Source organism: Heteronotia binoei, chromosome 17 (assembly GCF_032191835.1).
Source record: "Heteronotia binoei isolate CCM8104 ecotype False Entrance Well chromosome 17, APGP_CSIRO_Hbin_v1, whole genome shotgun sequence".
NCBI classification, from domain to species: domain Eukaryota; kingdom Metazoa; phylum Chordata; class Lepidosauria; order Squamata; family Gekkonidae; genus Heteronotia; species Heteronotia binoei.
The window spans coordinates 20145418-20166728 of record NC_083239.1 but is presented as its reverse complement, the minus strand read 5'-3'; the positions used below and the strand labels follow the sequence as shown (position 1 = coordinate 20166728).

The 21311-nt window shown below is 40.7% G+C and overlaps 1 protein-coding gene and 1 long non-coding RNA gene across 3 annotated transcripts in view; both read right to left on the bottom strand.

Annotated features, from left to right (window-relative positions):
- Window positions 1-585: 585 nt before the first annotated feature.
- Window positions 586-3835, bottom strand: LOC132585998 (uncharacterized). Its single transcript, XR_009556340.1, has 2 exons — window positions 2651-3835; window positions 586-991 (listed from the first exon to the last, which is right to left on the bottom strand). It is a non-coding gene; the product is annotated as an uncharacterized LOC132585998 (long non-coding RNA).
- An 818-nt stretch (window positions 3836-4653) lies between these two features.
- KHDRBS1 (KH RNA binding domain containing, signal transduction associated 1) overlaps window positions 4654-21311 on the bottom strand; it is a 33509-nt gene continuing 16851 nt past the window's right edge. Inside the window, exons 2-9 of one of the 2 annotated variants that reach the window (XM_060257909.1) lie at window positions 17645-17769; window positions 16853-16969; window positions 14640-14786; window positions 10980-11113; window positions 9499-9619; window positions 8154-8221; window positions 7362-7420; window positions 4654-5789 (exon numbers count right to left, since the gene is read on the bottom strand). In XM_060257909.1, coding sequence (XP_060113892.1) covers window positions 5692-5789; window positions 7362-7420; window positions 8154-8221; window positions 9499-9619; window positions 10980-11113; window positions 14640-14786; window positions 16853-16969; window positions 17645-17769 — 869 coding nt within the window. In that variant the 3' untranslated portion in view covers window positions 4654-5691. Of the gene's footprint in view, window positions 5790-7361; window positions 7421-8153; window positions 8222-9405; window positions 9620-10979; window positions 11114-14639; window positions 14787-16852; window positions 16970-17644; window positions 17770-21311 lie in introns of both variants that reach the window. The other variant, XM_060257908.1, reaches the window with a different exon arrangement.

Genomic DNA, 21311 nt, shown 5'->3' with positions numbered 1-21311 from the left:
GCACTGCCAAAAAGTATACATGGAAGGGTTTTTTCAGTCACAACATACAGTATGTTTAAAGTCAACCTACTATTTATTGTAACTTAACCTCTGCTCTATATGTTGAGTTTGTGTTGAGAAGTGACATATGCAAAACAAAGGGACAGTGCTCAATTTTTGTGCTTCATGTGGAATCTGTGACCCTAAAATTTCAGTTTCCTCTTGCTTTATATCATCGTTCTAGCCATTAAGACTAGGAAGCAAATCAAAGCACATTTCCTTTTGTTCTTAGTTTAATGGCTAACATGCTGAGCAACCAAGTCTTTAGCTGAGGATTCTGGCCTAGTTCTCTTTCAGAATTACTTGAATATTTAAAAAAAACATGTAGACAATATGCAGCTAATCCTAATTAAGCCCCAGATATATTCTCTAACACGTTATTCAGCAGTCATTGCAAACTTAGGCTTTGGTGTAAAAATTTTAAGAACCTTATTTCAACTTGATTTTTAAATTATAAATTCCATCCAGAGCCAACCCAGCAGTTGAAAGTCTGAGCATGCCAGTTATAAAAAGTGATGCAGCCTTATCAAGTGATTAACATACAGATTTTTTTTAAGAAAAGGAATATCTTTATTAAAATACTCAACAGCAGTCTAGTACAAAGAACTTCTAGAAAGTCCAATTATGTTACTCCATAAGAAAAGCACATAGTGAATGAATTATTCAGGAAACATCTCAATCACTTGCAATGCACTGCACTGCGTTAAATTATGCCAGCAGAAAAGTACACTGAATTCCAGACAGTTAACTGCTGGCATATCCATCTTGAGGAGACTGAACTGAGTATGGAAATGACATCAGACCCAAAATACAGATCTGGTGAAAATCTTCAAAGCCTCTGTTCAGCTGTGATTTACATAAACTTGTAAGACTCCAAAAGATCACCTCTTGGTAAGAATATGCCCTGTAGCAGGCAGTTTCCAAATAATTTTTCTGGGAACTGAAGATTCACCTAGTGGGGGAAAGGAAGAAAATTACTGCAACAGAGCAGGCAGCCATCTATTACACCGCAAAAATTGTGCCATTGTTTCTTAAAAGATAGAACATGCAACCATAATGAAATTAAGAGGGCAAAGCCAGGGAGTTCTTCAGAGTTTCCACCACATGCCAAAGAAGTAACCTCTTTTACACTTAAGTTTGTAAAAATGGACGGCAGGTTGCTTCTGCAGGTGTGAAAAGATCCTCCTGGCTGGCTGTGCACTGCCCCATACATGCCATATGAGGACACATACCAAACTAAGCTGGTTTGGAAAGCCTTTTGAGAGGAGAAAACATACTGAAAGACTAAATGCAATGGATCCTTCCAAATCACGAAGTCTAAGAACCACTGATGACATATTAAGGGACAACCAACTCACTAAGCCCTTGCCTTACTTAGTCCCCCTCATTCGTTGTCACAAAATTTAAAAAATCACATTAGTTACTGAAAGCAGAACAAAGTAAACAATACAAAGTATTGGGATACCTTAAAAACAGGTTTAAAATATACAAACATTCTTCACGCAACCCATGAAATGTATTTGAATTTTAAAAGACTTCAGTTTTCTTGGCACAGAACTGGATTTTTCTTCCTGTGATGCAGGCCTGGGTCTATCTAATCAAATTGGGTCTAGCATTTCATATGTTAGAACTGGAATGTTTTTCTATGCTTGCTGTATGAGATTGGTCAGAAGAGCTCAAGGCAGGCCCATTATACTCCTGCTTAATTAACCTAGTCTACAACTAGTTACTGGCAAACTTGTCCACCTTAACTTACTTGGGGCCTGAAGAATGCAAAGTCCTAAAAACAAGAGAAAAACCATCATTCTGGTAACCAGCAGAGGGAGGGCTTCCATTATTCAATGGCTAAATGCTAACAAAGGCACCATGTGTACCCAAGCCTCTTTTCCAACAAATCGACAATAAGCATTTGTGGTTTACTGAAGTGGCTTACTATCTTCAGCTTTCAGGTCATTACTGGTTTCATTTCACAGAGGGAACATTAACAACTGAAACTGGCACGTACAAACAATTAATCCTTATTAATTTTCCCAAAACCTTTAAGGCAACCAACCAGTTGGATTGAGGCAGAATGGCCAGGGTGGACTGTACTGTACATGCCTGTAATAGTCAAACAAGCAATTCTGGAGGAGAGATGCAAACTTCCCTCTGAAGGAGTCTATAGTCATCAAAGGTGTCTCTTGGCCAGAAAACAAGTTGAATGCAGTATGGAAAATAGAATTCATTCTGACAATGTTTCGCTTTTTTCTTGTCTAAAAAAAGAAATTCTAGTCCCTGTGACTGCAAAAATGCTTGAAAAGTACGTGAAGAAGCTTGTCTGTTATGATTTCCAATTGGCTAGGCTTTAGTGTTGCTCACAGTTCTAACTCCCAACCCTGAGCCTAGCAAAACCATAATCATGTAAATGTCCCAGTATTTATATAGAAGTTATGGAAAAATTTTCCTTGGCACAAAAACGCAGTGAACAGAATTTACGGTTCAGTCAAATTTCTTGATTCTTAATAATAATACTGAAATTATGCACCATGGTTTGTGGGCTAGCCATGCCAATTTAGCTCAAGAGAATTACAGGAATCTGGTTCTGTAAACCAGAAACTGTTGAACTGCATACCCAACTTGTCCTCAGCAAAAGCCGCTTTCATCCCAACCAATGGCAGACCACCTCCTGCAAATAGGAGAAGGAAAGTGTAAGCCTCCTCAGAATGACACACAGGTTGAAACAACATTTATAGTGTTCTTGCATGCAATTTACACACCCCAGGAAAGAAAACATGCAACTTAAAAATCTAAGTACTGAATGCTTTAATATAGTGAACAGCAATATTGGGTAAATTAGGGCCAGTGTTTTACTTTTTACAGATGTATAGATTTGGTGGGCAAAAACAAAGGACTCGCTACATCCAGTTTTGATATTTAAGGCTTGATTCTTTTTGACTTTGTTGCCCACGGTTACGGTCCATTGCATTGATAAAGGGCACAATTATTAAACATTATAGCTAATTTATGCAGAAGCAAGTGGATGTATTTTAAGTATCTATTTTTAAGCCATCTTTTTGTTGCAAAATTTTACATTAAAATTAACATGTGAAGAATTTCTTCAGCAATAATAAAGTTTATGCAAGTTGCCGTCACAGTTTATGTAAAAGAAATGCGCTATTAAAATCAGACATTTAGGTTACCTTTTGAGTTTTTCGGTGCATGTTAGCTTTAAGACATCCTGAATTCTCCTGCGATAATTTTCCTTTAAAAGGGGGGTTTTGGGCGATCTTTTCATCAAGCAAGACATTAAGCCCTGAAAGCTGACTCCAAACCGTTGCGGAAAATTCAGTTATTTACATTTTTTAAAATAACAATCTACAAATACAACTTTTTTTGGCTTTTAAAAGTAGTTTCCCTCAATCATGCACTGCTATGAGCAGCTTGACAATAACAGAGGATTCTTTTTCACCCCCAAGCAATTCTTTCCCAGTGAATATCTGATTTTAAATTTTGCCAAGAAAGGAAAACTACAAAGCTGTTTTTCCTACGCAGCAGTTAATTCGGCCATTGTGTCATGTTTGCAACTTAATATTCTTGCCTGGTCACCCGTGGTGAATAAGAATTTCCTCCAGACAAACAGGCAGAGAAGTTTTAGAAAGGCTGTTTTATATTTCCCCTTTTTGAGCAACAATCACTAGCATAGATAAAATGTGTATGTGGGCAGGTGGGCTACTGGTAAAATGGGATTATGCACCTTTCTCTACAGGCTACTGTCAACAACATGCCTGCAGGACCACCATGTATGTTTTGTAATTAATTTCCATAAAAATAAAACAAAAACCCAATTGAAAGCCACCCTGAGAACAGGCAGCCATCTGAGAAGAGGGAAATGGGGCACAAGGAAAAACTGCTTTTTCTCCCAACATTAAAGGCTTTGTGGGTTTTCCCAAATATCACACTACCTGCTGCATGTCTGGCTGTGGTCTTTTGGTCTCTGTATAGAAAGCAGTCTGCTGGGAATGGGGGCAAAAACATTGTCATCTCTTTGTTAATTCCTATTCATTGGGAAGGGGCTGGAGCAGAAACAGCTTCCCACAGGCTCTGTGTGTAAGCCCCAGCAAGTGGAAGAACAGGTGCCAGCACAATGCCAGTGTTCAGATCAAGAAAACAGGGACACATCTCCTTGAAGCTGTTTCAGGGGCAACAGCTCAACTTCCAGGGGGTGAAAAGCAAATTTTTTTTGAAAAAAAAAATAAAACTTACTCAATTTTGGCAAAGTTTTTAAAAGTTTCGGAACACATTCTAAAAACTCTGGATTTTAAATATTTGTTTTAAAACAGACCATGAAATTTAGCATTAATTTAAATTTATTGAAAAGAAGAAAAATTTTTACTGCTTGACCATACTTAAAAGAAAATGACAATTCATCACATTTACTTTGATTAAAAAAAGGACTAAACTTTATTGACAAACTGCTGCAGACATCTCAACAAGTTTTAGCTACCTATTTAGGCAGGCTTACACATGTAGTAGTAGGCATTTAATCTTCCAAGAACAAAATGGGAGGACAGTGTACAAATCCAGGTAGGACTTAGATCTATGTACAAAATGAAACTCGCTCTCTCCATGGTGGCATTTTTCAACTGCAGTGTCCCTTTTTAAACATAATGCTCGTGCTGAGGTACACTTGAACATACCACTGGAATGGTTACGTTGACAGTTTTGCCAATTTTAAGCATGAGCTCTATTATAGACTACAAACATGGTCAAGTGTTTAGCTCTTCATTTAAAAAGAAAAGAAAAGAAAAAAGACACAATGCACAGCTACAGTTCATTTAATACTTCCTAATATCAAAACACTGGGCAGTTATAGAGCAATATAAAATTACAGAGCAGCTTGATGTCCACTTCTCATAAAAGTTCCTCACACAGAATTAATCTACGAACCAAAATTTTTTTGTGTGGAAACCTTCTTCCACTACCATCTCAGCTAGATTTCAAAACCCACAGGGGAAATGTCACCATTACAAACCTAATTTTTAAAGTTATATTGAAAGCAACAACAAAAATTACTGTTAATTTGTTAAGAAGGATTTTCTCTATTAACATTTAAACTTAAGATTAATCAAGCAATCTGCATTTAAGGGCAAAGTTTTGATGTGAGGTTGCTTTTAAACTGCGGCAGTCATTACTATTACATTATGTTTTTAATTCATAAAAAAAACCCTGAATTTTGAAATGTAGCCTACTTTGGGGATTCTGTAACTATAGCTTTCATGGGTTGCCTAAAAACCCAACAAAATACTTAAAGATTAACAGACTTTAGTTTCATAACTGTTAAGCAAGCATGTCACTTTGGAAACTAACATTTTAACTCAACTTTTTAAAAAGGTACAGTTGTGTTTATATATCTAAACAGAGAAAGAAAAGCAATCTACACACTTAAAAATTGAATTCGGTCTTCTATATCTAACTCATTTTAAAATACTACGTACAGAAGCTAGAATGCAGGGTCGGTGGTGGCGGGGATGGAGGTGGGAGAAAAAGGGAGTCAGAGAAAAATCAGGGAGACAATTACTTGTCTGTTGTGGGTAAAGCAACAGGAATCCTGGGAGATACAAGAATCAGAAACAACTGTTTGCTCATATGTGATATTTTCTCCTCATGAATGCTTTAATAGCGGCCATATGGGTGCTCTCTGTACGCTCCCTTCACTGCCCTAGCTGGGGGGGCCTTGAGTGAAGGCCTGGTTCCATTCCAATCATCTTGACCTGCAGAAAGGAAAACAATAGCTTAATATGCTGGGTGGAGACAAGGCTGCCATCATGGAACCCCAGTGTTAGTTGATCTCCCCAAAAAGCCTTGAGGTAGGAATTTCAGAATACTGCCAAACTGTATATTTGGGGTGTCAGATGCACCCTGACCTGGACAGACCAGGCTAGCTTTGATACTGTTACATGCACATTCATGGTTCTCAATGCTGTTTCCTTTTAAAGTGCTGCCATTTCCTGTGAAAAGCCAGAAGTTTCAACAGCAGGATTTTGCTGCCTCTTTTCATCCTCCATTGCCCTAACCTTTTGTTGCTCTGAGAAACTGCAAGTGTTCAAGAAAAGATGACACAATCCTTGGAGGGGGAAGCAACTGTTTCTCCCCAAACATAACACTTGACACAAACAGATTTGGAGTAACAGTTTGGGGGAAAACTGAGCATACATGAAGCTCCTTTCAAGACAAAAGAAAATTGGTTCTGTTGATTTCCATCCTCTTTTGACTAGATAAAGCCTCAAAGAAACAGGCTTTCAATTCAGCCTGGCTGGTTCCCGATAGGTAACCAATTCCAGCAAAATAAATGTGCCAATTCCCCACAGGCACACTAGTTGTGCTGTGAACCATACAATACTGTTCCCTGCAGCGGTCCATACAATTTATTTTTCTCATTTCATCTGCAGGAAAGCAGACACCAAAGAAAATTGCTGTGACTGAACTAATTAACAGCGGCAATGTCATGCCTAGCGTACCATGGCTTTTGTTTTGTGCAACACAGTCAGACCAGAGAAGTCATAGTAATTTTGAAGAGGCAAAAAACCTTCACCCATTACTGCCCAAATGGCGGGGAGGCAAGGGGTACTGTGATGAATGAGCAAGATGTGCAGAACAGCCTGCCATTTCTACACCCTTCTGAGATGAATTGGGGCCTCTGGGTGTACAACTCCATCTATTCACATTTAGCAGAGAATCCTCATTCTATTCAGTATTCAGAATTCCATAACTGCTCTGTACTTATGTAGAATTCAGCACCCTGAGGAACAGCTTTCAAATGCAAATACAAAAGTTTCTATCCCTTTAGATTTGGGGATGGGCTGCAAACTTCCTCAGAAGAGAAGGGCCTCCCTGAGCTTTAGTTCCTTGTAATAGCCGTTTCCCCTCCCCACAACTACTAGAATTATGAAAATCTACATAAATTATATGGCTATAAGAAGCTGCTTTTCTCTTCAGCCTAATGACAATTTAGGACAAATGCCACTGGAACTTGGGATTTCCAGGGCAGAATCTTAAAGCCTTTATCAATGGCACTCTTCCACAATCAGAATATTCCTAATATCACCCCTGAAAGCATTTGGTGAGAACAAAAGGAAGTGAGATGCCATCTGAGCAGGTTGATTCTCAGTTGGAGAAATAGGTCATGCCCCACACCCGTCATTCTAAAAAATCAGGGCATGCTGTCTTTTGTACTTGTGTTAAATGCAGAAAACAACCAGAAGCCATTACAGACATGGAGCTAAATGGTTTCCAAGTGAACTGTTGCCTGCTTTTGCCAGAGCCATAAAAATATGAGGACATACCATAAGCTTCATAGGACTCTTGTGCCTCACCATGCCCATAGTCATAATATTCAGTTTCCCTGGGAAAAAAAAAACCAGAATGAAAGAGGAGAGGAGATGAGGGGGGAAGGGGGGGGAGAGAGAGAACCATTATGGCTTGAGGTTTCTTTTCCAAACATCTCTATCATTGCTATTCAGTGTGCCCCACAACATGAGGGGTCATCATATGCCCCAATTGCCCCAGCTAGTGATTCCCTAGTCATGGGAAACATGCTTTCTTGTGATGCTGTGTATGTACTAGGTATGTTGTATATGTACTAAGTATGTATCAGTGTAACTCAGGGCTAGCTTCCAGTGTCCACAATTGGACAAAGAAGAGGCTGGTGACAATGATACTGGGAAGAAGATAAAACCAAAGTCCAGCAGCACCTTAGAGACAAACAACATTCATTTGAGCTTTTGTGAGTCACAGCCCACTTTCTTAGACAGGTACATATGGGAAAGGTTGTGGCTGGTTTGGGGAGGCTTTGGATGGATATACACTATGAGTCTTTCAAGTATAAATGTCAAAGCAATGGGAAAAAGGGACACAAAGGCTCAGTGGAGCAGATGGAGCCCAATGACAGTGAGAAGTCCCTCTGCTGAGGCTTTAAAGTAGCTCTCCCAGCATCATTTGATGTTGCTTTCCCTGATTCAGGGAAAACTGGTCATTCCATCATCGCACACACAACTCTGTAGCAGAGACCAAAATGTTCTGCGCATCTTAAATATTTGTCAGTGTGAAGACATCAGGCCCTCCACCAGATCACTTACTGTTGACCCTGGCTGTAGTAGCCTTCATACCCTTCGTAGCTTTGCTCTGCATAAGCATCGTCATAGCCCTGAAATAGAGAAAGAGGTAAGGAGAAAGCCACTACCCCTAAAGGCAAAAATAAAATCTAGAAGAACAGGGTTCCTTTTCTACATAGTTTAAGCCAAGAGATTTGGGGAAGGAGGCAGGCACCCCCCACCCCATTCTATCTTTGTATATGGATGTCCAAGCAACAACTTTAAGAATGCTTTACATTAAATAAATGTAAAGTGTACATCCTAAAAAACCCATGTGTGAATGCAATGAATGACTATGGTATGCATACACGTCTCAGAAGCACAAAGGGGAGTGTGTGGAAATGACTGCATTGTTACCAGAAAATGTAAGATTTTCCTGCACCCATCCCATCTTTCTCCTTTTTTTGTGGTTTACCTCAGGGTGTACGCCTTTACAACTGTTACCCCATTTCAACTGGTGGCAGGTTTGCTGTCACTCAATATGTGAAATGGCTCTTAGATGTTTACAAGTTGTGGACCCATGACAGCTGGCGAGTTGGTCAGCATGAGACAGAACTTAGAAACTCTCTCCAATCCTCTTAAATCTTCCCCTCCAGTATTCTTCTAAATTTTCAAGGGCTTGAGCAGACTGGACCACACATCCCTTCCCAGCGATGTTCTGAACATTTTATCATGGCTGGAACATAGTCATCATTCTGGTTCTGAGTATTTTTTTCTTAATTTACAAACCTATTTTGCTGCAAACCTGGGGAGTCCTTGGAGTCTGCTGACACCCCTAGTTTTTTGGATGGCCCCACTGTGCTGTTTTTGTCATCTGCAAAAGGGCTAGCCACCTTAATATCACACAGTGGAGGACCTGCTCTGCACCCAACTTCTGTCAATTCTTCTGCTGGATCCAACCCAGTGATTCTTGTGCTGCATCCTTTTCTTGCTTTTGTTAAGCAGTCTCTTTCCCTAGGGCTCTCACCTAATCTTACTGCAGCATTTTTTTAAGAAGTTTAGATGGCAGGAAAATGTCAAAGTCTGCTCTTCTCTCCCAAATGTATCAATTAGAAGAACTAGTTGTAGGTTATCAAGGGTAAATATAACCATACAGGGTTTTAATCGATTTTTTTCAATCAAATGCAGTCCTTCTGATTTGTCTGATGTTTTTTGTGTTACTCAGACTGGTCAAGTGAACTTTTCATGCACTCCGGGTCCTGCTGTGTTCTGAAACATGCATTATGTAATTGCTTACATAATCTTCGTAAGCCTCTGGTGCAGGAGGGGGAGGAAGAGGTATTCTTTGAATGCCTGCTGCACGAGCTCTTGGGGCAGGGGCGCCTCTCACCGCTGGAAGAGGAGGAACACCACGGGCAACAGCTGCTCCTCTCGCAATGGCACCCCTCACTGGGGCCCCTCGTACCAAGGCTCCACGTGGAGGTGGTGGCGGAGGTCCCACGCCACGTCCCCTACAAATTTGGGGCAGGGGGAAAGAGTCACCAGGCATACAAGTCTGCCCACATTAATGCTATGATGCTGGCTAAGTCTGTTCAAAAGGGTGGTACCTAAAAGAAAAGTTTAACCAGCAGAGATCCCTGGCAAAATTCACTCTGAGCAACCCTGCTCTCTGTGGGACTAAAGCAGAGTCAGAAATCGCCAAACATGAAACTCAGAATAAGCAGCAAAGATAATGTACCCACTAGGGTCACTCTATACAGAAATTAGACAGACCAAAATACCAGCTAACAGATTCCCCAGAACAGATATGGATAAAATAATGTACTTCAATGCTTTTGAATTTATCCCAAGTATTTATGGAAGTGACAGAGACCATTTCTGCCGAAGCAGCATAAGCTCGGGGCCTAACACAAGGCCCAAATTCCATAGTCAGAGCAATTAATTGCTACCTAATGGAATTTGCTTTCAAGGCTGAAACTATTTTTTTAAGTTAAGTACTAAAAGAAGTAGAACAAGGGAAAACGATAAACACAGTGCCTAGACAGTAGAGGAGATATTTTATGGCCCCAGTAGTGACTAGCGCAGAGCACTTAATACCCCATTCTTCTGGTCACTGGAAACCACAGGTTGGATCCAGAATAATTTTCCAATGGCAGAATGGAAGTTTCCTGCCCCTCTGCTACCAAATGCTGTTCCTTTGGGATAGGGGACCCAGAAGAACTGCATGCGAAAGGAGAATTGTTGCAAACTGCCCACTTGAATCCACCCCCATGCCTGACATCCTCTGGTTTCTGGGAAGCTTGAAAACATGAGGCTGATATTCAAGTCCCTCCTTGAGACACTGAGAACAATTTTCTTAAACAAAAGGCAAAATTCTGAAGGTCAGAATATGCACTTTCATGGCGCAGAATACCCAGACCATATGATTATAGGGCAAGAATAACTGAAGCTGGCCTGAAATTAATGAGAAGCCAGAATGGGTAGCAGCACGTTGAAGCCCTTCCCCCACCATTAGATATCAGTTGCACGACAAGGAAAATGTGGCCTTCCAGTGAAAAAAGGTGTCAAGACTAAAGGCAGATTACATATACAAAATGTGACATTCTAGACAATTCATTAAGGCTTTTCTATTACCTCATCATTTCAGAAAGGCTTCCCTACTCTACATGCTAATTTAAATTTATTATTTATATTTATTACTTTGCATTTATATCCCGCCCTCTCCGCAAGCGGACTCAGGGCGGACTCAGGTTAAAAAAACCTTTTAAGTCTGTACTGCCATCCCATCTCTTTGAACTGTCACTGGCATACAAGTAATGTTTCAAAACTGACTGCCCACACTTATCTCCAACAAAACTTGTACTTGTTTACCTTGGAACAGGGGGAGGGGGAGGCACAGCCCCTCTTCCTCGCACAGGAAGCCCCCGGCCACGTGTTGGTTCTGGCACTCCATTAAGATAGGACAGCTCCAAAAACTGTTCTTGGCAGATGTCATCCATCATATCCTAAGGATTAAAGAAGGAATTCATTTCCAGGCAATGGAAACCTCTCTCTCATTTGAAGCAGTGTTTTGTTCTGATAGTTACAGGTGGTGAATTCTATGTACAGGAGCTGCCTGACACAATAGCCACCACAAAACACTTTTGTAGTCTTCCAGAGCAAGCAAACTCTCTGCTTATCAAGAACTTGGGCTCCCTTGAGAGCACAAACTTATTCTTCCTACTCACTGGAGACAGGAACTGGCTGCAGGACAAAGACAAAGACCACCAGTCAACACAAGTTGCCTCTTTCTATCTCTGCTCCATGCATTTTGCTCTCCCAGAGGCATGCTACTTCAGGCAGTAAGCACAATGTTCCAACAACTGAGAAGTAAGCATTCACTCCTGCCCCACACTCTCTATGAGATAACACAGCTAGCAGCGCCAACTGATCCAAGGGGATTCTTCAAGACTGCCGAAGTAGGAAACCTGCTGAAGGGGCTTTAGCTGATCAAAAAGCACAGGTGGCTTTGCAAGGAAGGGCCTCAAGAGAAGTGACTGCTTTTGCAAGCATTGCTACACAGCAATATAATTAAAACATGTACCTTTTAAAATACACAAAGTCCAGCAAGGTTTATAAGCTTTATAAAGCCAGCACAAGCCCCTTCTTCAGAGAGCCTCTCTGTGCCAGACATCAGGCTGGAAGAGACAATGACCTCCCACTCTTCCTGTTAAGTAGCACTGGGTACACCTTGAGGACAATCACAGTTCCCCATATGCAAGCTCAGCGGGACAAGCAGTACTTAAGATAACTTTCCTGCCAATACAGATTTCACACATATGCGTACTAATGTGTGTTGGAAAATTTATTGACAGAATGGAACTCCCCCCCCCCCCCAACAATCTCCACAAATTGCTCCTGCAGAGGATAGGGAACCCTGTGGGATGACTGGGGGACAGGGCACTTGCAGTGGGCAGGGGTAATTGGAAACTGCCAATTCTGTCTGATACAATCTGTTATTTGTATCATCAGAGCCCTTCTCAACCCGTCAGACCGTGGACCTAACAGCTCTCATCTCTCAAGACAGTGTAAAGCTTGGTTGCTCCCTAAAGCCTCTTTTCCAAAGGAAAAATCAACTGTCTAGCTCTCATTCAGCACATTCAACAAACACAGAGATCTGCAGTCAAGAGTAGATATTCTGATCCAGTAAGGAGGGGAGGCCTGGCACTGAAACTGATTTAGGAGACCACTGTCAGGTAACTCTTAAAAGCAAGGGTGTCAGACTCATTTGTTATGAGGGCTGGATCTGACATAAATGAGACTTTGCTGCGCCAGGCCATTTCAGGTCAGGCCATGTACATATCTATTTAAGATTAGGCAGCAGAGATATAAACTTTATAAAGGACAGAGCCAAACACAATTAAAGATTTTTTTTAAAAAACCCTTTAAAACATGATTAAAATATTAGCATTCATTGGTCTTAAAAATGCTTTATTTATATTTCTCTCAAGGGATCCAGAGAACTGGGCAAAGGAAGCTCTGGCTCTTTCCTTCCTTCCCCTTTAAAGGGACTGAGGGGAGGGGAGGAGCCTCAGCCAACAGAAGGAAGAGAGGCTTGGCTTAGTAGCTCTGCTGTGCAATTGGACCAAGTCTTGCAAAGCAAGCTGTTATGTAGAAGGAAGCAAGATATTGGGAGAAGGAAGCAGATGACACCCAGTTGCTTGGGGGCCTCTTAGGAGCCCTCTGGGGGCCTGATTCAGCCCCTGAGCCACATGTTTGACACCCCTGCTTTAAAGCATGTGAACTTGCACCAACCAACTCTAGGTCTGAAGGCTTCTTCCCAATTCTGGTGTATGATCAATGGTAAGTTTATTTAATATTTAGTTAAAATACTTAACAGCTACTATTCTATTAAAAGTATCCAAGACAGCTAGTATGAATTTAAAATAATCAAACACCATAACTGAAATCTAAAAATATTCAAGCTGAAGGTGTCCTCTGATATGACAATAAAATAATGAATTAAGCAGTTGCATAAGCTCTGGTTAGTCTACTATTAGTTCAGTTTGCAGTATAACTCCTTTTTCAACTATCAAAAATCCAAAATGCTGTTTGGAGCATTCTCATAATGACCGACTACCAGCAACATGCTACTATATCTGCATGCAACTCACTATTGGCTGGAGATTGTGGGGGGCCCTTTTGGCAAAGCTACCTGCCAGCCATATTCCAACTTTGCCTGCTTTCATCATTCCCCCTACCTGTCTATCTCACAGCATTCACTAAATATATTCCTTCTCTGAAAAATAAAAATTTGGGAAGAAACACATGATGACAGCTAGTTCAGTCACTCAATGGGAAAGATGTGAAATGTTTTTGGAAACAAGCCACAGATTTTATGATGGCAAACTTGGCAAAAGCACAGAAACGACTTCTTTTGTCCCACTGACTTTAAAAACTGTCCCACAGGAAAGGGCTTTAGCCACACAGTAATGTCAGTGCTAGCAGGGAAGTAGCCACAGTGATAAGGCTTGGAGGCAGGCTAGGGAAGTGTGTGGACTGAGACAGCAGCAGCAATAGCCAATGCTTCAGAAGAGGCCATGGGTTTTGACCACTCTAAGCCACCAACTTGGTTTCTGGCTCCACAAAAATCTGTTTGTTTCAAATTTAGATAAAACAATGTCCCAGTTAGTATAAGATACAGTTAAATCAATTAAGAATTCCAGTTTAGCACTCCAGAGCAAAAAGCTTGGACATTTGAACATCCCAACTAACTGCAGTTTAATCAAACCATAGTTTGCAAGATCTAAATGCAGCCTAAACAGGAACTAAAATCAAACCCACATCCTTCCCCATTCCTGCTTATGTAAATAAAACAGGCTGAACCAGATGTTAGGAGAAGCTAGTACTTCACATGTTAGGAGCCCAGACCATTTATTGTCTGTGTGGGGTTTATAGCAGCACAGACTGGAAGCCACTGCAGAGCTGTAAAAACTGGGGCAATGTGTTCAGAGCAACAAGCTCTGGTTAGCAGCTTGGCTGCTTCTGCAATGTCTTAGTGCTTTTCAGAGGCAGACTCATATAGAGTGCACTATGGTAATCTATCCTAGATGTTTCTAGAGAATGGATTATAATTGAGATTTTTCTTTTTCAGAATGGGATACAGGTGGCATGCCAAATAAAAAGCAACAATTTCTATTACCTGGTCATCAAAGTGTGAATCACATCTGGTTGGGGGGGGTGTTGGTGGTGATGCAAAGCTATTAAGGACAGACTCTCTGTGGTAACACCAAGCCACCATTTATATCTCCATATTTTTTGGATTACACCCAAGTTTATTAGCCCTCACCCAGACACTTCTTCAGAACTTCCACTGCCACACTTGAGAGTAGGGGGAGAAATTGGATGCTATCAGTATATGGTTTCATGTAGAAAACTCCCACTGAAAATATGCCACAGTCTCCTTTACTTTACCATCACTTTGCATGCATGTGACAGAACTTGTCTGGACTATACCTATTTTTTTTTCAGATTAGAAAGAGGGTTACATACTGGAACAAGAAACTTCTTGACCTCTTCCATAGCATGGGCCATTAGAGCATAGGCCTCGCAAGGTGGTCCAAAGACTTCAATGAAGACATGCAGGTCCATATTTAAGTGAGCATACTTTGGATCACCTCCTTTGCGCAGTTCCTCTTCCTGAAACACACATTATTGTATAACAGCAAGAGCTTTTTAAAAGACGACTTCATCTTGATACACATACGATTCTTAGAGATGGCCAAATTTATGTTTCACGTTTAAAGCTACAATTATCAGCCTTTCAGAATGTCTGTCAAGCAGATGCAAAAATTTAAAACTTTGTACTAGTTGAAAGAATTAAACTTAAAACAAACAAACAAAAAGACCTGGATTATGTTTCACAAATGTTGAACCTATTTTTATTTAGCTTCACTTCCTTATGCCTTGATCAAGGGAAATTTTGTTTTTATTGTCATTCCATAAAACGATTCTAATTTTTAGATCAACAAAAAGACTTATCCATGGCCATAGCTGTCCTAGGATGTGAAGCTGCTGCCCTGATACGAGAGGTAAAACTTCCAGAAATTTTGAAGCCATGGGAAAAAGGAGGGGTTTCCCCTCAGAAAACAGTGGAAGCTTTTGGAAAAGCATAACTATAGTTTATTTTTCAACCAAGCCTATTATTTTATTAATTTACCAACATAAAATGCTTAGCAATTATTAAGTTATAAATCAAGATGCACTGTTTGGCATAGTTATGGAATTTAAAAGTATAAACGTCTTAAGTTTCTATAATAAAAATTCCAATTTTTTTTTTACTTTTTACCATCTGAGAAATGAAAAAGATGAAAACTGAAAGCAGACACAAATTCTACAGTAAACAAAATACAAGTATATCATTTGGACAGAAACAATCCTATACAATCACAATATCTAAGGCTCCCAGCATATTTGGATATCAAGTTTATATAGTGTTTATAGTGTTAAAATGGTAACCTCTTTAATAATGTATTATCATTGAACACATTATAGCATACAAAAATCCACGTTAAAACAATAAACATATTCTTAATGATGTTACATCAAAGTACTACAGGAATTTCCACTATATAAAGCTGTAGTATGTCCCTCAGAAAATATTTCACTCATTCCAAAAGGAGAGAAAAAAATCATCACCCTGTTAAGTCTTGCTATGCACCTCTGCAGAAGAAGCATCAGTTCAGAGCTTCCCAGTAAGAACAGCCATATGCCAAGTCTACACATAAGGGAAACTCCCTAAACAAAAGATTAATTTAGAACTAGGACAGGATCCCTCAACTGAAAATTAACTTAGAGCTAGATATTCTGGGGAGGGAGTTATATAAATTCAAATAATAATTAAATAAATGCTCCAAAGCAAGCAGCTAAAAGCACAGCTCTCACCCCTAAAGCAGATTTCAGGGGCAGCTGGGGCAGCCCTGTGCCCTTCACATCAAAACAGCTTTTACAATTGTTTGGCCAAGGTAAGCTTTACTGCTGTTTGTGGCACAACATGAAGTTGTGGCAGAACCTTCTCTACAAGTCCCTTTGGGGTTGGCTATTCAATGAGTTCCCAATGGTGGAAAGACAGGCTAAAAATGACTTAGAAGAACGCACTCCCAGACACCATAACTTGTGTGAACATGCACTGCTGGATTCTTCACGTCCAGCTGGATTCTTCAGCTGTTCATGCATTTGCGGTTAAGGACTGCAGTTATTTGCTATACTGAAACATACTAAACCAGATAGCTTAGCAGAAACTTCTGAACTCCAAACACATTTTATGTTATCACTCCACTATGTAATTTGAAAAACAGAAAAATCTATAATTAGGCATTAATTTGATTAAAATGGGTTATTAGCCTGTTCTTGGCAATTGATAGGACAAAGCTATCTGAAAAAATGAAGTCAGACCACCACCTTCTTAAGCACTGGATGGGCAAACAAAAGAAGATAATCCAGACTCCAGCATGAAGCTAGACTTGCTTTCATAAATACTAAAATAAACCTCTGTACGTGTCGGTGCATACATTTACTATGTTGTAAGCTGCTGTACTGGTGTTATACCAAAGGAGAGATATAAATAAACAATTCTCCTTAAAAAAAGGATGGAGGTGAAGCAGCAAGAACACAACAGAGAGAAGTTTTCACTGAAGTCTTCAGTTAAAGATGTCTGAACACAAAAATACACAAGGAGAGTTAGCATGCATCCTGAGCTGCCTTACCTTTGCCTTGTCTCTCATTGACCCCTTCCCAAGAACAGAGATCTTTGCTCCAGTTTCTTCCTGCAGCCGCTTGATGGTATTACCCTGGGGTCCCAGTATCTTCCCAACAAAGTTAAACTAAAGCAGAATATACACAAAAGTTTATTTTTTTTACTTTTGAGACCTGTGAACAAAGTCAACTTAATAACTACCAAGCAATGACAAGTGACAGCAATTTTATAACCTTAAACCAAGCTCACTTGAGCCTCCTGAAAATGGCTGACTGTTTAAGATTTGGGTATAAACATGTCAGTAGCTTGGGGGGTAAAGTCTGTGAACACTATGTCTTTGCTCCATTATTATACTACAGGAAAATCTTGTCTCAGTCCTGACAAAGAACTAAAGAATGAAGCCTTTGCCAGAAATGGAAGTTCTCAAGAATTAAGCGTGTAGTATGTAGCGATGATGAATAATGTAGCTACAAACCAGACTAGTTATGAAGTTTGAAATGTAAAATGAATTATAAATGTATCCCATCAGAATACCATTGTACATTATAGACAAAGTCCCAAAAATTTTTCGGTGTAACCGGGAGGGGGGGCATTAGGGAGAAATACTTTGTCTTTTATAATAATCTTTAATATATATAATTATGTATGGTAGCTCTTTCCCCCCTCCTGTATTTTCTCTATATTATCTATTTCCTCAATATTAAACATTTTACAACAGCAATGAAGGGATTAGATGAAGATGAAAGCAGACACTTATAGAATGGATATAAACATCAATTTTAGAATCTCTTGCAGGCGTCACCTTTGGATATTGCTTGACTGGTATCAGAACTCGTTCCTTCAGCTTCATGTTCTTGTGGGAAAACAAGTCCAAATAGGTTTCTTCTTCATCCTTCTTTGGATCATCTTTCTGAATTTTGTCGATCTCTAAACCAAACAAATCATACATTTGTTGACACACCACTCTTAACCAGGGCTGGTTCACCCACTAGGCATTTGCCTAGGATGCTGGCAGGGTGGAGTGGGGGGCACCAAACTGGCCCTCCCCTCATGCCCTAGACAAATCCCTACTTTGCCTCTTCTTCCACCAGCCATCCCCTTCCCCCCCTCAGTAGTGCGCCTGCCTCCCTTCCCCTCCTCAGTAGCCCGCCCCTTCCCCCCTCTCCCACCGTCTTCTTCCTCCACCCGGTCCTTCCCCTCCTCCTTAGCTCACCCACCCCACCTCCTCCCTGTGAGCTTCCCAGAGGCCACCCCACCGGCGCGCTCAAAGGAGCGACACCAGCCACCTGCTTACCCGCTTCGACGGGCATCTTAGTACAGTGTTGTCTTAATAGCAAGCAAGAAGCTTCCTGCTTGCTACTAAGAGAACACTATGATGCCCACTGAAGGCTGGTGTCACTCCTGTGAGTGTGGGGGAGGGGGGGACAGAGAAGAGGGAAGGGGGGCAGCCTCGGGGTGCCCATGTGGAGGGGGAGACGGTGGGCAGTCAGTCCACCTGGGGCACGATGCGCCCTAGGGCCAGGTCTGTGGGCAACTATTTTGCCTTGGCTCAAGGTCCAATGCCGCCCCCCCCCCGCAAAAAATGCATTAGCTTTTACAGCAATCATACAAAATGGGTCCACAGAAGTTAACAGTAAAACAAACAAACAAACAAAAAAACTTCCACTAGCTCATTGTCAGACATTGTGGCTTAAAAGGAAAAAGAAGCAACCGTTTGTAAAAATTTCCTACCTTGTGGCAATTCTTATTCACCAGACAAACACATCATGCCCAATAAACTTAGTTTCTAAGCAGATTTGTAATGCCTTTACAACACTCCATTTAAGAAAGGTGGCAGCCATTTTGGAATCAGTCAAATTTTTAGGACAATTCTAAACTACATAAGAATTATTTTGATTTCCAGAAACACCTATTGCACTATAGCTTGCAAGTTTATATAACTGATATTATGACAAGAATACCAAGCTTCTCTGAGGAAGTCCAGGCTACCAGGGTCTCCATCTCCGCACACCCGTCTTGTGCTAATAAATATTTGAAAAGGAGATTTCTAGTAGAACTCAAACATTCTAATCTGTCTTGCTTGACTTTTTTTTTTTAAGCATGGCAATTTTGTTACAGGATGATCCCCTCTACCTCTGCCATCAAACAATTAAAATTATCTGTCTGTATTAAAAACAAACCTATGGAAGTAACTGGCCAAGCACATAGTTTGTAAATTCTTTCTGATTCTCTCATCCACTGGAGAATGAAATAAATAAGAGCTGGAAGAAGTTCTTACAAAAAAGTAAACAGACAAAAATCATCCCTGATAATATAAATATTTAGTGCTTTTATGCCTTTATTTCATAAATGAATGCATATTACATCATTTATATTACTATGAGAAAGCCCATCACCAAATCTATACCTGAAACTCTCACTGACATAACTGACAATAGCTCTGCTCACAAGTTACTGTGAACACACATAAAAACCCTTCAGCCACTCCGCCATTACTGGGGGTGGTGGTGGTGGAAAGCAGCTTGGAGTAGCCCATGTAAATCCCACATTTATCAAGATACAAGTTTCACTTATGAAGTGAACATGCAGCTCTTCCTTACGAAGAGATGTATGCACTTACATGGATGTATTTGCATTCATTGTAATGGGCCAACTGGGCTATTATCATTATGGTTTTACACTTCTGGCCATGAAACTGATACAGATTTGCTAAGTGGGTTCAGCTGCTCAGGGATTGAAGCATTCTGCAATCTCTACTTTAAAGATGGTAGGGGAAGTCAGTTGAATGGTAAGAAAACATCACACTGAAGAAGACGCAAGAGGCAGGGAGTCAAAGCAAGAAGGCACTAACTGGGTGAATGTATAGCTCTGAAGAAGCTTCACATAGGATGCCATTTAGCACTCTTGTAGGTTATGGAGAAAGGAATCCTGGGAAGGCCGTTAAGGGCAAGGCTGGCAAAAGGTGTGGCTAGGATAGTGGCTGTAAAATAGGAACCAGAGGAAATAATGATTGATGAGAAAAAAGAACAAGGAGACTGCTATAACAAAGCAGGCCTGAGTCAGAACACCTGGAAATAAGGGTGGTGCACTACTGGCAGGAAGGAAGTAGCCCAGAGTACTTTAATCTAGAGCAGGGGTGGCCAAACTTGCTTAATGTAAGAGCCACATAGAATAAACATCAGATGTTTGAGGAGCTCCAAGTCATGATCATCATATGTCTGAGAGCAGGCAGGCTGGCAGGCAGGCAAATAGATGGGAGAGGTAGAAAGAAAGCAACTTGGCAAAGTGATTTAAAGAGAGAAATGGCTTCTCCAAGACAGCTGAAGGGTGGTGGGGGGTTTGAGATCCACACAATAGGTGTTAAAGAGCCACATATGGCTCCAGAGCCACAGTTTGGCTATTCCTGATCTAGAGTGAGACTTTCACAGGGGTGTTGTCAACTGTAGCATTACAATGTTGTGCATGGTAACCCTAAGGGCCGCAAAGCAGCAGGTACCATTGATACAACTCAATGACACATGGGTGACTGCAGAATGCGTGTAATACATATGCACCACCTAGCTTCCAATAATAACTGAGCTGCTACATTTGTGTTGGGGAATTTAGGGGTACCATGAGTACCTAGGTCTCCCACTCCCACCAGGTTCGGAAAAGGAAGGGATGACTGGCAGGGATCCTATCAATCCGGGAGACCACTGTTCCAGAGTTAAACCATTTATTAAACATTTCAAACCATAAAGCAAAAACTTTCCAAACATATAAGAATTTAGTACGCAGATTCAATACTTAAACATTAGTACTTAAATTCAAAATACTTAAACACTGTGCAAAATTCAACAATTAAACATTGTGCACAGTAATTCTACAAAGGAGAGGTGTCAAACTCATTTGTTACAAGGGCTAGATCTGACATAAATATCACTTTGTCAGGCCAGGCCATGCGCCATACAATGTAATATGAGGTACTGGAGATATAAACTTTACAAGGATGATTTCAGATGTTGAGTGGCGATAGCAAGTGTGATTGGATTAGATGTGATATGCAGAGGGGGTAGCAGGCATGGAGATATCAGCACTAATAATGAGACAGGAAACCCAGGTCTCAATTTGACACATATGGATTCAGTCCAGGTGGATGCAAAGAATAAATGGAAATAAGACTGGACAAATGAGCAGTGACTCATGAAAGCACGTGCTCTGCCACAAATTTTGTAAGGTGCTACTGGACTCTTGCTCCTTTCCACTAATAAAGATTGCAAGCTGTGCTGTTAAGTTTCTTCCCCACCCCCCACGATGGGCAAAATCAGTGCTAGTGCATCACTGCTAGAAAGGCAGCCAGGGAGAGAGACATGTTGAGCTGGAACATATGGAACCATGAGTATATTTTTAAATACTTTGCCATCTACTTCCAGTCATTTCCAGATTAGAGAGTCTGCTGAAATGAAGCCCAATGCACACTCCAGAACTAA